We start from the raw sequence: 15,657 nt of genomic DNA on the forward strand, positions 1-15,657 counted from the left end.
GATGATGAATATGCGCGTCACCGACGTGGCGAAGGCGGTGCTTTCCGCTCCCTCCTTTTATTCCCGTGAATCAGAAGTACCACAGGCGGGCTTTCGTCGCTGTTTTTGAACTAAACTTCTTCAAAAAGGACTTGTTAGCACCACTACAGTTCATATACATATACGATTTATCATAAAGGGTGTCTGTACGCCGTTTTCAAGTAAAACGAGGGCCTGCTTCCCCTCAGACACACAGAGGCCATCATGAAGCTGACGGACAATGTGCTGCGGAGCTTCAGAGTTGCTAAGGTGTTTCGAGAAAACTCAGACAAAATTAATTGTTTTGACTTCAGTTCAAACGGAGAAACGATTATTTCCAGCAGCGACGACGATTCGTTAGTCTTGTACGACTGCCAAGAGGGAAAGTAAGAGCGGTTTTTGTCATTTTTACTCTGTTGTTTTTGACGTTAGCTACTTGCTATGCTAGCTAGCGAGGCCTGCTGCAGTGCGATAATACTCAGCAGCGACTGTACGAGATGTGAAATGTCTGTATGCGCAGGCAGTTTTAAAAACACCTCCAACACCAATCCTGCTGGTTTCTTGTGTCTAAAGTAATGTCTTTGTAAGCAATACAAAGTCACTGATGTTACAATTCAATCCGGTTTGTTAGAGTTGATTACAAACCTCATATTGATGAAAACACAGCTACTGTTAACTTGAACATGATGGGATTATCAACATTTTTAAATAAGAGGTTAAAATTCCTATTAGTGCTGAAACAGAAAGTGAATCACCAACCAAAGTAATTTATTATACAGCAAAAATGTCAAATATTTGCTGCTTCGTAGCTTCTTCCATGCGTAAATTGTCATATTTGTCAAGCTGGAACCATCAAATGTTTCCTGTTATTTAATGTAAATCCAGTATGGTGGGTTTAGAGTGTTGGATGGACAAAGCAAGCACTATGAAGATGACAGTTTGAAATGGCAAGCACAGCTTTTGTAGACCAAACAATTAATCAATCAATAAGAAAATATAACCAAGAATGAGCCTGAGTGCTCACTGCAGGCCCACTGTCAGATTTAATCTGAAAATAACAAATGCTCCTCTTAAAATGTCAGACCTAAAAACTGTCTTACATTTGTTGAACAAAAAGCCAAAGACACTCAGTGATCAGTACTTGAAGATTTAAAGCAGAGGTTATTCTGCGCTGTTGTAATAATTTGAAAAACACATCCAGATTTTTTGTCAGCACAGATTAACGCCTTTTATCGATTCACATGCTTATTCACTTTCTTCTTTTCCCTCTCACTTTATCTGATTCGTGGCAGACCCAAGAGGACTCTGTACAGTAAGAAGTATGGAGTGGATCTGATCAGGTACACACATGCTGCAAACACTGTGGTCTACAGTTCCAACAAAATCGATGGTATGTTGATGCACAAATACTTGTTGGTAGTTTTTGTTTGCTTATGTAGCATGAAGAAGTTTCAGTTTGTGCTCAAGGTGATAATGGTCTTTTAATTAATTAATTAAAAAAATCAAATATTTGTGTAATGATAATGAGATGTGTGCTCATGAATTATGAGAATAGTCATTAATAATGGAAATACAGGGCCAGACATGTCGAGATGTTTGTTGTGTATTTCACTCCGCTGCAGCTGTTGTACACATTCAGACGACTGGATGGCTTCCCTGTAATGCAGGAGAAGGCATCTTGTCTTGATATCAAATCTGTCAGCATTATGGTATGTTTCTCTGGTTGGACTGTTGGGACTCTGGCAAGTGGTTGATGTTCACAGGATGCCGTACCGCTGTGGACTGCTGCTGGCTCACAGAGGAATCACTGCTCACTTTGGTCTGAGGTAGTTGTTTGTACAGTTTGAGGGTCTGTGATTCTGCCCCATACAGGAGCTAACTGTACAAGTGACTGCCTTGCCCACGGTTGAGTCAACTCGTCAGAGCTGCTCTTAATCAGCTTCATGTTTGGACACCAGTTTGTTTCTTGCTGTTGCTTGTCATGTTTGGTCTCTTACATTGTACTTATGTTGTTCTGTTATTATTGTTGAAGATACCATCCGGTACCTTTCGCTTCATGACAACAAATACATCCGCTACTTTCCTGGTCATAGCAAGAGGTGAGGACTGGATTCAAGCTTGTCTGCCTGTACCTTGATTTTATGTCAAGGGTTGAATTGAAGTTTGTGTCCCTTTTCTTTTTTTTTTTTTTAATTTTTCCCTCTTTCCTCTTTTATTGTGACCAGAGTGACATCTCTCTCCATGTCTCCCGTGGACGACACGTTTATTTCCGGATCGTTAGATAAAACTATCAGACTATGGGATCTGCGGTCACCTAATTGCCAGGTGAGTGCCTTAAGTGATAATTTGGTGTGAATCCATTGGTGTGGCACTGAAATGAAATTTGGGAAGCAGGGATAAAACTCATATTGACCTCCTTGTCATCTGTAGGGTCTGATGCACCTGCAGGGGAAGCCAGTGTGCTCCTTTGATCCAGAGGGCCTAATTTTCGCTGCTGGAATAAATTCAGAAATGGTTAAACTTTATGATCTGCGGTCGTTTGACAAGGTGAGAACTGTTTATATGTGCGAGTGATGCTTTATTTATTTATCCAATATTTGAAGTAAATAGCCTTCATTTACTTGGAGCAAAATATTCATGGTCCCCCTCGTCAACAGGGTCCCTTTGCAACCTTCAAGCTTCAGTATGACCGGACATGCGAGTGGACAGGACTCAAGTTTAGCAATGACGGGAAACTCATTCTTCTTTCCACTAATGGCGGAGCCCTTCGCATCTTGGATGCTTTCAAGGGTGCTGTGCTACATTCCTTTGGGGTAAGAGACAACTCAACATCAGGCAAAGTGGGTCAAAACATTTCACTTCACATACAACAAGTTAAGACGGTGATGGTATTTTTTCATGTTTTAAAGAATTGATGAGGATCTCAAAACTTAAAACAAACTCCCTGTGTTGTGTTCAAATGAACTGCTCATGGATGCTGTTGTTCATTTTCTCACAGGGCTACAACAACAGTAAAGGTGTAACACTGGAGGCGTCTTTCACTCCGGATTCTCAGTTTGTTATGATTGGTAAGTCAAGATCATCCTTGTTGTTGCCTTCAGTGTTGGAAATGGATTCATGCATTATTTCGTCTGTGGGGCAACACCAACATGTCGACTTCATCAAGTATAACAAGTCCCAGATCGGTTGATTTAGAGTTATACTGAAGCAACACACAGACAAATGAATCCTAGTGATGCTGCATCGCAATCATTTGGCATATTTAAACGAAAGGATGCTTTACTCAGTGGTGCAGTGTAACAGAAGGACAAACAGTCTGAAATGTCTCACAAACAACATTCTTTGGAAGGCATTATTTCAAAGACTGCAGGACTGAGCCGCCATATGCTCTCATCAAGTTTTTGTTTTCATTAATCCATGTATTTCAGGCTCTGAGGATGGAAAGATCCACGTGTGGAATGCAGAGAGCGGTATGAAAGTGGCGTTACTAGACGGGAAGCACACAGGACCAATTACCTGCCTGCAGTTTAACCCCAAGTTCATGACGTTTGCAAGTGCCTGCTCCAACATGGTGAGTGAGGCCGCAGTGTGGATTCAATTCCTCAGTGATTACTGTTGAAGCTGCAGCAGGTGATTTAACATGTTTGCCTCAGTTGTTTTTGGGGGGTTTTAGTACCAGAAACATGTATATGTAGTGTGATGTCACTGAGCATTTCATGGATTTTGTCTTCTTTGCGTCACATTCTTATACTGTTTTGTTATTGTTATTTTTGACACCCGTGAGGTCCACAATGACTCAAATCTAACCTAAACCTAACCTCACCTTTATGCAGCACACACAAACACACATGCAGATTCTGATGTGACTGAACAATTTGAATGCTTTCTCATCTCTCAGGCTTTCTGGCTCCCCACCATCGATGACTGATGACGGCATCTGATGAAGACCAAAGTGGATGTGACCAGCAGGGGTCAGCGCAGCCTGCTCTCTGTCGACTTCACAGGAAGTCTGGCCTGATCAATTCAAATTGTAAATAAGTAGTTTGAAGAAATAGATTGTTTGTCTATTCTTTTTTTTATATTTCTATTTAACATTAAATCTTTTCTTTGTAAGATATTGGTTCTGTCAACTTTATTATTGTGGTGTGTGTACATGCAAATTGCACAGTCCAGTCCAATGTTGCAAGAAGCTTTTATCCAATTTAACTACTGATTTTATTACAATATTTTTTTTTTAATGAATGAATCCAACCAAACCCACTGGCATGCATTTTTATTTCTGCACCAGTTCACTTTAGTATCAGTTCAGAAAGTCAGTTTCACATTTCCTGAAACCCAAAAGTGAACTTTACATACAATCTTTCCTGTTTGAGTCACATGTTTATAGCACTGTTGAAAGGCAATTATTCTGAGGTACAAATTATTCTATGTTATTTATGGCTTTAGTAGTCAGTGTGATTCATTTTCAGTTAAAATGTGTAATTTAAATCCCAAATGTCAGTTGTGTATTTGTGGGTCTGACATTGGGAGGACACTCAGCAGGGGATTCATGACATCAGAAACATCTTACACAATTTGTTGACCATCACTTGTCATGTGTCGAGTAAGTTGTGCAAACTCGCCTTAAGCAATCTGCTCCTTTTGATCAAATTTGGTTGCTTTTTTGCGGTTTTTTGTTTGTTGCTTTTTTCTTTTTTCCAGCTCATCAGCCCAAATCATTGTGACTTGTAGGTCATAAACAGCAGAGTTTTGGTGTTCCAGTGTTTCAGTGGTAAAACAGTGCGGCGATTCTCTAAGTATCATTCCATCAAAAGCTTTTTGTGACTACATCTGAATTGTTCTTGGCTCAGAAGTTGGTTATAAGGTTTACAGGTCACAATCTCTTCCTGCTCTGTAGGCCCTGGTGTGAGGTGGGGGGTTTCACGGGCCAGCACTCGGGGCCGACAGTCAGCCAGTGGGTGCTAAATTTGGGAGAGAGGTGATCAGGTTCCCTCACTGTGTGCACATGATACTGTCCTAGTTACTTGAGCGATGCCCTCTGTCACACCGTCACACTCTCTCAGCGAGTCCAGACACAGTCAGCAAGCCTCTTCTTCAGTAGTCAGAAAAGGACTGAGTCACATCATCTGAAGAAAAGGACATTTTTACAACAGGCTTCTTCGCTTGGACATCAGTGTCTCTTGGCTGGACTGAGTATCTGCTCCTGGTGCTGAGAAACTCCAGTCCTGCTTACTGCTTCTCTGTCTCAGCACCTCTGCTGTAGCGCTGGGCGGGAGGAAGAGACTGCTGCCCCGCCATGTTTCTTGCACTGGTGGTGACGCCAGAGCTCAGGGAGTTCCTGGCCAGGGCAAGAGGTGGAGCAGCGCGCCTCATTAAGGTGTGCATCCAAGATGGTGAGTGACCCTGGACAGTGTGCAGAGGAGCAGACATGAACGGGAGGATTTGGCCCTCAGTGGGATAATATATGAGTTTTGTGTATGAGTGTGTTTTTAGTACTTAATCTTAATTTCATTTATCGCAGATGGTGGGTGGGTTGCTTTAAAATCAGGTTAAACTACCTTAAAACAATCTGTTGGGCAGCTGTCACATTACAAGTTGACACTCGGCAAATAATGTGGGAGAAGTTCTTAATGTGAGGGTGCAATGAAACAAAATGAAACATCGTCTGCAAACGATGTGACCACCAATAACATACTGTGGTGTTTGTGTGGACATGAGTTATAAACAGTTCATCCAATGAGAGAAAAGAAAAGAAAATCCTAAAAAAATAAACCTAGTTTTGTGTCAGAGACAAACAGTTTTGTTTTTTTTTTCTAATCCCTTTAATCAATTGGTGACCTCTCATGTTTATTCATTTATTTTTGGACCCTTTGAGGGGCCCTGGTCCCCATGTTAAATCACTGCTTTGTCATCTATAGCTAAAACATGGCTGTTGTGGCCTTGGTGGCTCAGAGAGCTTTCAAACCATGTCATGAGCTGCAAACTCTTTGCTCTTAAACCATAGACCAATGGGTTCCAGTCTATGTGTGGGGGTCACGAGACAATCATATAGGGAGGAAATGCTAAACGACTTAACTGTGCTGGACAAAATTAGATTTATATTTAAGCCTCTTTTTGCCCTTTTCTTGTGAAATACTTCAGTATACATTCAGTTTGTGTGTCTCATGTGTTAACATTACATTCAAGTCACAGAGCTAAAGTCTGTTTTTGTGAAAAGTAAACAGCGGCTGATCTTTGAAAAGGTTGTTTCACGACACTTACTGCTGCTCTAAAACACTCGTCTAACCTTCTGGATGAAATATACTGTTCCTCTAGCTGATTTTGGATGAACAAAGAACAGAACAAACACATGATTTTGTGCAAAAAATGAAATAATACAGTGTAACACCAGCGCATGCAACTTGTTTGGATCAGGAAATAACTTGAAAAACTGGTTGAAAATGTTAATTTTTATGGCAGCAAATAGACTATTTTTTACAGTTTAATGAGTCTTTAGAGATTCTGGGAATCGCTTCTAAACCTGGGTTTTCCAAAGATCACTGGGTTTCTCTTTTTTTATGTATCTTTTATTTTTTCCTGAGAAAAGCGATGCTCAGGGCACAGACTGGGGCTTCATCGAAGAATCATTTCCAGTTCTCAGACTGTCTCATCTGCTGTCAGGGCATTGTAAGTAGACATGGCCTCATATTAAGGGGTCAAAAACAAAAACAAACGTTGGTCAACCGCTGCTACAGGCTCTGTCTATGTTCTAGGAAAAGAGGGTTGCGTCAGCTGTGTGAGAGCAGCTGAGCCGTCTGTGAAAAAGTGAGCCAATAGGTTTCTAGGTAGCAGCTGATGGAGGCGGACTGATATGTTCATGAGGTGTTTATATCTTGTTTGGGTATCTGACCAGCTGTAATCTGATTCGCGACAGACGCATTCTGGGACTTTTGGGGGTCTATCTTGGCAGACTGAGGCTTTCATATCAAATATTTGGTCTCATATTTGGAATATTGATGTCAACAGACATGAGCTTGGTGCTACAGAGACAGAAGAGTGTCAGCTGGGTTTCACTTCCCCACGAAAGCGCTGTGATTTTCCCAGGCGTCACTCGGCTATTTTGAGCCACATGTGACTTGACATGGTTGCTCGCTGCTGCCCAGTGACACTCATGTTCGCCCCAATGTCAAGAGAGAAATATGATCATTCTGGTCGGTGTCATCACTGCTGGCGTGGTATGTCGTTTGATTTCCTACCACCCAACCGCCCCCTGATGGCGTTTGTCTTATCCTTTTATTACTTTGTTTTAACCTCAAGGAAAAAAGACCACACATAACACCTACAGTGAGTCATTTACATGCTGTTCAATACGAACATGGACTAAGAGAGAATGGCTAATGGAAAGTATGTGCGTGCCTTGCTGGAATGTGTTGTGCCTCAGAATAGCATCATGTCAGGAAATCCCCCTGCACCCGACAAGGACACCAGACTTTAGATGTTATGTGTGTGATTTGTCTATTTCAAAGAGCCGCGCTGTTCAGGTTTTGATTGTCAACTCAGAAATTAACCTGGTAATAGTTTTAGCCCAGAGGCTGTTCTTTGCCTTCTTTCACCACAGCACACGGAGCAAACACAAAGAGCAAACAGCGAGGCCTCATGGACTCTCAGCTGAGGCTTTCACGCTGTCTGCAGTGGTCTGCAGTGCGACTGTGTGGAGGGTTGACCACAGAGCTGCAACAATCAATTACTAAAATTAGCAAATCTTTTGACAATCAACCAAAGAAATGTAAAACTTTCTCAGGTTCTCGCTTCTCAAATGTGCTGCTTCTTTCTGTTTTATAACACTTTAAATTAAATACTGTCAATCTGGACGTTTGATTGGACAAAACAAAGATATTTGAAGATGTCACCTCAGGCTTTAGACAAGATTTGCCACTTTTATATGGCATATTATCGACCTAGCAATTATTAAGAAAATAACTGTAAGTTGCAGCCTTAGCTGATGACACTGTTTTCTTCTATTTTTGACAACATGGACCAGGTTGTAGTATAGCTGTTTATATTGTATTTGTCATATCATTTATCATCATTTATCATATGAAAAATGTACTTACTTAGAATATAGAGACCTGATAGTGATCATGTGCAGAAATTACTGCTTAAAAGTATCAAAAAGTGGCTTAAAATGAGACAAAATCAACGTGGCTTAAGAGGAATATGCATGTTGAAGAAACAAAGGGTCAGGACTAGTTTATTCATCATCTCGATAGCTATCTATTGTTTTCTGCAGTACTGTTTCGTTGGGAGAAAAGACCTTTTTATGTTTGTTTTTTTTCTTTTATGCTAAACAGACCAGAATATATTGCAAATTCCTAAATATGCACACCTGAAAGCACCATTCCATCATGACATGTACGATTAATAATATGAACATATAAAGTACAGTAAGGCCTGAAGAGGTGCATAATAAAACTGCAAGAATTCTCCTACAACTGTATTTCTGAAAAGGCTGGACTCTGCGTAAAACATAAATAAAAACAGAATGCAATCATTTGCAAACAAACTGCTAACCAACAACAGTTTAACAAAGTGTTCCTGAGCCCACGCAGTCGTCATATTCCCTCATAGTCATGTGTCTCACAGTGGTGAACCTCGCTCCGTGCTTGCTTGTGATTGACTTTTGTTGCTCTTGTCCCAACTTGTTTGAAAAGTGTTGCTGCACTAAACTCAGAATAAATATATATTTATAAAAATCAATGAGGTTGATGAGGTCACACATTCAATATATTGTCTCTGTACTGTTCTCAGTTGAGTATATGTCAAAAGGATTAGCAAATGATCCCATTCTGTTTTATTTTTGTTTTACACAGCGTCCTCGTGTTTTTGGAATCAGGGTTATAATCACAAATCATTACTGCTCATGACTGGTAACTATAGTATCATCTAGCTTGTACTGTATGTGTTAACATGCTCTGCAAAGGGCATGCTCCATATAGGGGGTAAAGGTATGTGATGAGTACTGGTCTGATTTTCAGAGCAGCTGGTGCTGGGGGCCTACAGAGAGCCAGAAAAGAGCTGGGACCAGGATTATGATCACTTCCTGCTTCCTCTCCTCGACGACCAGGAGCCCTGCTACATCCTGTACCGCCTCGATTCCCAGAATGCACAGGGCTATGACTGGATCTTCATATCATGGTCTCCTGACCAGTCTCCGGTATGTTGTAGCACACATTTGTCATTCTCCACCATAAACTGAAGCTTGATGTTGATGGGTAAAAGCCTCAGATTTACAGTATTCTACCAATTTAATGTTGCATTAGTAATCATAATAATCCAAAAGTCATAAATGACAGCACCGAAAATGCTGGATCCTACATTTCCCATAATGCACCTTAAAAGCATGTTTCATGCAACCCTACCTGCCTGGTTAGTGCCCAGGTCTTTCAAATCCCACTCCCCCAGTTTGTAACACAGGCTTTCAAATACCCCTAGACTCGAGCACAATCCGAGATAACTCTGATGACATCATCAGGGTTTGGATGATGTCATCAGGGTAATGGGTAAAATTGGTGGAGCGCCATACCTAATTAATCTTATCTCTTTGGTTTTCAAGGTGTTTATCAGCAGTTTTAATTCAGTCTCTCTGACAGTAACATTTACACTAACAGTACATATATTTTCCCCTCTGATGGTTGCAGGTGAAGCAGAAGATGCTGTATGCTGCCACCCGTGCCACAGTGAAGAAAGAGTTTGGCGGTGGCCACGTGAAATATGAGATATTTGGCACAACTGAGGTCATAAATGTTTCAATTCATTCCGATTTACTGTGACAGATTTTGCTTTGATGATGTGTTTTCTGGGTATTTGTCCTGTGCTGCCTGTAAATGGCCTTTTGATTTGCTTGCAACACTAGGAGGACATCTGTTTGCTGGGCTACCAGCGTCATGTGTCATCCTGCTCGGGTCCTGCCCCGCTCACATTAGCCGAGCAGGAGCTCCAGAGGATCAAAATCACCGAGGTGAGAGGTCAACATCCCTTCAGCAGTGTTGTCATCACTGCATGTGCAAAAGTCTGCTTGTGTCATTAATATAACTGCCTGTGTTTGAAATCTAACCTTTTGTTGCTGTGATTGCCTTTTCAGGGCCGAGTTAAACAGGTATGTTGATACATATTCACTGTATATTTAATATGGATGGAGATATGAGGTGGATCAGGAGAGACACAGAGAATTTAAATCTACTGGGTGAAATAAGTGCTTTTTGAAAATACATTTGTGCTACAGTACAGAAAATATAAAGCCACACTATCTTTTTAAGCAGTTTTTGGATGTTCTTTTAGAGGCTTGAAAGGATTGGTGTGTTTGCTTGCTGCCCCCTGCAGGTGAAGACCGAGATCAGTGTGGAGAGTAAGCACCAGACACTTCAGGGCCTCGCTTTCCCACTGCAGGAGACGGCCAAAAGAGCCCTGCAGCAACTGGCCCAAAAACGCATCAACTACATCCAACTGGTGAGTTTCAGGAGTTATAGGAGTGAGGTAACTGCATTGTTCCAGTGTCAAGCTTTTGGCTTCACTCAAAAACCATCATCGGGAGCAGCAGGAGCGTGGATATGTTAAGACTCCTGAGATTTTACTTTGACAGAACTGAACATTCTGTACACTGTGCGTTACTATTGTGCTTCAGAGGTTGGATGTGGAGAAGGAGACAATCGAGCTGGTCCACTCCAACCCGACAGATACTCGCGATTTGCCTCGCAGAGTTCCCAAAGACACTCCCAGATACCACTTCTTCCTGTACAAACACTCCCACGAAGGAGACTACCTGGAATCTGTTGGTAAGTCACTGGGGCCCGTGCTCTGATAATCCTCCTCTTTTCACATCTGTACACGCATGCATTGCACAATGAGGTGCACATCTGGACTGCAGACACTGAGAGACACCGAGAGAGCAATCATGCATCCTCTGTCATTTATATCAATGGATCCCAACTTTTAGGCCTGTTAAATTTAAGCAATACCAGATTTGTTTTGGGACCTCTTGTTGTGTTAAACTGCTAATCTGCATCAACATGCAATGTTTACTTATGATTCCAATAAATTTTATTCTCTCTCCGTCGCTAGTGTTCATATACTCCATGCCAGGATACAGCTGTAGCATTAAGGAGCGGATGTTGTATTCCAGCTGCAAGAGTCGACTACTGGAGGAGGTGGAGAAAGACTACCATTTGGAAATTGCTAAAAAGGTAACAGATGGATAGATGGCTGGATAGAGGGACAGAAAATGCCATGGGTTCATACAGGGCTGTAGCACTGAGAACACTGAGGTCCTGTTCATTATGTTTTGTTCACACATTGTGGATATTTTGGAGGCGGATTCTGTGTTTCAATTTTACTGCTTTTAGATGTACAAAAAGCAATAAATAAAAGGAAATCAGTGTCTCTCCTGGAGAACTGTATCCTTAGTGTGGAGAAGCTTTGACACAACATTCAGATCTTCATGCTGGAAGACAGAATCTCATAGAGAACACATAACTGAACTGTTCATTGAAAAAATATAGAAGGGTGTATTCAGGGATTTTAGACTCGTGACCACAACATTTCTAAAATCGTGGTTACTGTTCGAAACTTATGCAACTTATGGAAACCAGGCCGATTAATGGGTTGCATGCCTATTTTTATTTTCTGAATCCATGTGCAGTTGGAGATCGATAATGGAGATGAGCTGACAGAGGAGTTTCTGTATGACGAGGTCCATCCCAAGCAGCATGCCCACAAACAGGCCTTCGCTAAGCCCCGCGGCCCGGCAGGGAAAAGGGGACACAAGCGCCTCATTAAGGGGCCAGGAGGGGCTATACAGGACAGCTAGAGGCGGGTACATTTTCTCCTATAGTCGAGTCTGCAGTTCCAGTCCTCCCCATTTGCCCCAACCCACTAACACCTCATCAGGCTCAGAGGAATGGGCACAGTAATGGATTTCCTCTGCTGTTTGTCTATTGAAACAATTGTGCTACATAACAAAAATGTTTTTGATGAAAATATGCTGATAAGTTATCTTTGGTTTGTCTCCCCCAAAGACCCACAGACAAATGTGAAAATTGAAATATATCTGTCATATCTAAGAAAACTGAACAGGTATAACAGAAAATCCTCCACGTTTATCCGTTAAATAAAGAGTCTGGAGGCTGAAACCCAGACAGATGACCTTGTTATTGTTAAGCTAATCTGTCCGGTTATTTATATTTATAAAAACACATCTGCAGTTGACAGTATAATAGACTTGTATTGAATTGTAAATGCATTGTCAAATGTTTCAGTCCTCATGTCTAGCCTCCAATATGGGTTTTGTATCAACAATGTTTGTAAGAAATAAACAATATGAAATTAAATTCTAAATAAACTCTTGTTTATACTGTGGTATTAGACCTTGCTACAGATTTGTGTATTTTTATTCACATGAAATGTTCAATGGATGGAAATTCCTATCACATCGAAAATATTCTACATGGTTAGGATGGACATGGAACAATTAAACCTCTGTTCTTAGTTGTAAGATCACTTTTCATGGCTGTTAATAGCTCTTTTAATGCGTAACCACTGGCCATTTTTGAGGTTATCTCAGCTGTGAGACCAGTCAGATGCAAATATTGAACATGTCTTCCTTTCATAATCCTCCTCGTCTGCGTTTACCATGTGCCTCTGCAGAATACACGGCCTGCAATGAGTCAAAGTCACTTTTCGATGACACTAATGATATGCAGTAGAGGGACTCATAGTTGGTTAGACAACTAATTGGCCACAATTAAGGAAAGTGAGAACTTTGACCTGCTGGTGATTCATCCTGAGGTGACCATGAATGTGTGTATCACATTTCATGGCCATCCAGTAATTGCTGTAACATTTTACTCGACACTGCAAATTCCAACCTCATGACGTTGGAATCACCAAAGTCAGCATGATTCATCTTCTGGGGGCCATGAATGTCTGTACTAACTTTCATAGCAATCCATCCAGTAGTAGATATTTCAGTTTGGACCAAAGCGATGAACCTATTGACGTTCCAGCCGACGCCCAGAGCCATGCTCCGAGTATGAATAAAAACAATGGTCACATTTTCAACACTGTGCCCTGCAACAAAATATGTGTATATCTTCAGTGAAGGGCAGCCTTAATCAGCAGTCCTCTCCGGGCCTGTTCCCTGAGAACAAAGCTCTGCTGATGATGAACAAGGTTTTCTCTCACACAATGGAAGGATTTATGCTGGTGATTCCAGGCAATTAAAGCTTTTCTCAGAATCTTCTGGGAAAGCCCTGTTTGTCTGCGCACTGGATGAGGACAACACTTATTCATTGTGTGCCAAACATCAGTTCACTTACTAATTCTTAGTAAGATCAGCATATGTACCGTGCTCACACAGGAAAATCTGACTGTATTCAAGGTATCAGTGCACAAATATGTGGTGTTAGCTTGTGGAGTGCGGTGCTGAGAGGCACCACTGTCCTGCAATCTACTGCATAATGGAAGCAAAGGAGTCAGTCACAGCTGGAAATGATTAGAATAAACTTGTGCACAGAGGTGGTGAGACCGCTTGAGGAAGATCTTGGAAAAAGTAAGAATAAAATGTTAAATCTTTTGGAGAATATTTACTTAAATAGGTAGCAGTGTTCATATATGAAACACGGAAACAAAAGTAGTAAATTGATGGTGAATTAGAGCTGCTCAATTTTGCAAACAAATTACAATAATGGCTTGTTGTTATAAAAACAATAATAATAATGTGTTTTTCTGTGTTTTATCTGCTTTAACAGATGAGAGTGAGTATTTTCAGTTGGGAGAAGATTTACAAAACCTGTGTGAAGTCTCAGTGGTTGTTATAGTACCAAAGTGTGGTACTAGGCTTTACTGAACTAAATAAATGCTGTGCCAATCCACTTACCTTTTCAAGAGGCTAACTTGTAATCTTTGATTTGATTATCAAGATGAAAAGATTTACTGATGCAATTACAACATGAAAGAGCACCAGACCTGGAAATAAACTGTGCAAAGGTCTTTGAAGGAACTGTGGCCACTAATCATGTGTAGACTTTTTTAAACATCAGGTCCTGTCCTCTATGCCTTTGTATGCCAGCATCGTGTAACACAGCAATGAAGCCAATCCAAGAGTGGGCTCTGTAACTCCAAAATGTTAAAAAGGAACAAAACACTCTAGGGCATCTATTTTACTGTATAATAATAATGTCCATCACTAGATCTTTTATCAGGGAAAATATTTTGCATAAAGGGAATCTCAAATCTTATCATGACACCCAAAGTACATATGGGGGAACCCAGTTTACAACTTCAGTTCCCTCAATCCAAACTGGAGCTGTAAGAATTAATCAATCTGCAACTATTTTGATAATCAATTTAAGACATTTCAAGGTAAAAAGTTTCCTGGTTACAGCTTGTCAAATGTGAATATTTGCTGCTTTTCTCAATCTTCCATGACGGTAAACTGAAAATCTTTGGGTTTAAGAAGCTTGGTCGAACAAAACAAAACAATTTAAGACGTCACTTTGGGCTCAGGGAACTTGCGCTTGACCTGTTTTTGCTAATGGCTGACTGCTAAATTATTGGTAGATTTATCAATAAAGAAAACATTCATTAGATTTAGCCTTAGTGCAAATCTGCTGGCATCTCCACAGATGCAGTTAACTATGGCAAACATAAAAATGTTGCAATGCTTTTATCAGAGCCACAGGCTCAATCACAAGCTCAAGATGGCAACTTATCAAACATTTATCTAGATGAAAATCTTTGAGATTATTACACTGAGATCATTTTGTTGCATCTCGAATGCATCTTCATGGTCGCAGCTCTCGCTCTTTAGCACGACATCAACATGTAATAATTTTCAGGCACTGAATGAAATATAGGTCTACAATATGTGAGTAAACAACACTGCGGGCCCTGCCTTTATCAGCAATTTTCACATAGTTTCAAACACTGTCCCATGGGACCTAATTTTCCCTCAAGGCAGTTTTGTTTCTTATATTGTGAAATATATCTGAACTCCAGCTTTGCCAAAACTCCAACTTTAAATAGAGTTAAAGCAACATTGTGGTACTTGCATCTTGTAGAACTTGTAGAACTAGAAGTCTGTATACAGGCAACAAATGCACCCATCTCACTCTTAACCTGTGCCTCTCTTATTTATCCCTTCAGCTTGACCACAGTCCTCCACTGTCATTTCTGGCCAACGACGTCTGATAAATGTTTAGGGGGTTTCCCATTGAATAGACCATCTAATATATCTTCCCTTCGTTTTGTGGGAGTTCTTCCTTATTTTCCTTATTTCCTCTGAGGATTAAACCAGGCGTCGTGAAGCCCATTGAATCATATAATGTGATTTTGGGATCTAAAAATAAATCATGACTTTACTTGAGCAACTATTGATGAAGTTGCAGCAGTTTCCTGCTTCATTTATGTGACAAGGTTTTGATGTTGATGTTTCACAGGTTGTTGCTGCTGCTGCTGCTGCTTTGAATGATCAAGACATTCAGGGTTGCTCTTCCTCAGAGGGAATTGCAGAAAAAGAAGAGATGACTATGTCACCCCAGGGTGTCCCACCAAAACAACGGATCATACCAAAAATGCAGCCGATGGTCGGCCCCGCTCTCTCCTCCA

At 40.9% G+C, this 15,657-nt stretch overlaps 2 protein-coding genes across 2 annotated transcripts; both read left to right on the top strand.

Moving 5' to 3' along the window:
* The first annotated feature begins 6 nt into the window (after positions 1-6).
* On the top strand, positions 7-4,271 carry wdr82 (WD repeat domain 82). The gene is made up of 9 exons (XM_070959800.1): positions 7-404; positions 1,311-1,408; positions 2,051-2,117; positions 2,244-2,343; positions 2,449-2,565; positions 2,676-2,831; positions 3,017-3,086; positions 3,447-3,589; positions 3,917-4,271. The coding sequence occupies exons 1-9, from the start codon at positions 244-246 to the stop codon at positions 3,944-3,946; spliced, it is 942 nt and encodes a 313-aa protein (XP_070815901.1). The 5' UTR covers positions 7-243; the 3' UTR covers positions 3,947-4,271.
* An 889-nt stretch (positions 4,272-5,160) lies between these two features.
* twf2 (twinfilin-2) lies at positions 5,161-12,138 on the top strand. The gene is made up of 8 exons (XM_070959799.1): positions 5,161-5,411; positions 9,033-9,211; positions 9,696-9,791; positions 9,911-10,015; positions 10,378-10,503; positions 10,679-10,829; positions 11,116-11,237; positions 11,693-12,138. The coding sequence occupies exons 1-8, from the start codon at positions 5,315-5,317 to the stop codon at positions 11,858-11,860; spliced, it is 1,044 nt and encodes a 347-aa protein (XP_070815900.1). The 5' UTR covers positions 5,161-5,314; the 3' UTR covers positions 11,861-12,138.
* Positions 12,139-15,657: the final 3,519 nt, after the last annotated feature.

This window comes from Chaetodon trifascialis, chromosome 3, assembly GCF_039877785.1.
Source record: "Chaetodon trifascialis isolate fChaTrf1 chromosome 3, fChaTrf1.hap1, whole genome shotgun sequence".
NCBI lineage: Eukaryota > Metazoa > Chordata > Actinopteri > Chaetodontiformes > Chaetodontidae > Chaetodon > Chaetodon trifascialis.

Coding starts and splice junctions, on each gene's coding strand:
- wdr82 (XM_070959800.1), top strand. CDS start 244: ATGAAGCTGACGGACAATGTGCTGCGGAGCTTCAGAGTTGCTAAGGTG. Junction 2,566..2,675: donor ATCTGCGGTCGTTTGACAAG/GTGAGAACTGTT, acceptor CCTCGTCAACAG/GGTCCCTTTGCAACCTTCAA. Junction 3,590..3,916: donor CAAGTGCCTGCTCCAACATG/GTGAGTGAGGCC, acceptor CTCATCTCTCAG/GCTTTCTGGCTCCCCACCAT.
- twf2 (XM_070959799.1), top strand. CDS start 5,315: ATGTTTCTTGCACTGGTGGTGACGCCAGAGCTCAGGGAGTTCCTGGCC. Junction 9,212..9,695: donor GGTCTCCTGACCAGTCTCCG/GTATGTTGTAGC, acceptor TGATGGTTGCAG/GTGAAGCAGAAGATGCTGTA. Junction 9,792..9,910: donor AGATATTTGGCACAACTGAG/GTCATAAATGTT, acceptor TTGCAACACTAG/GAGGACATCTGTTTGCTGGG.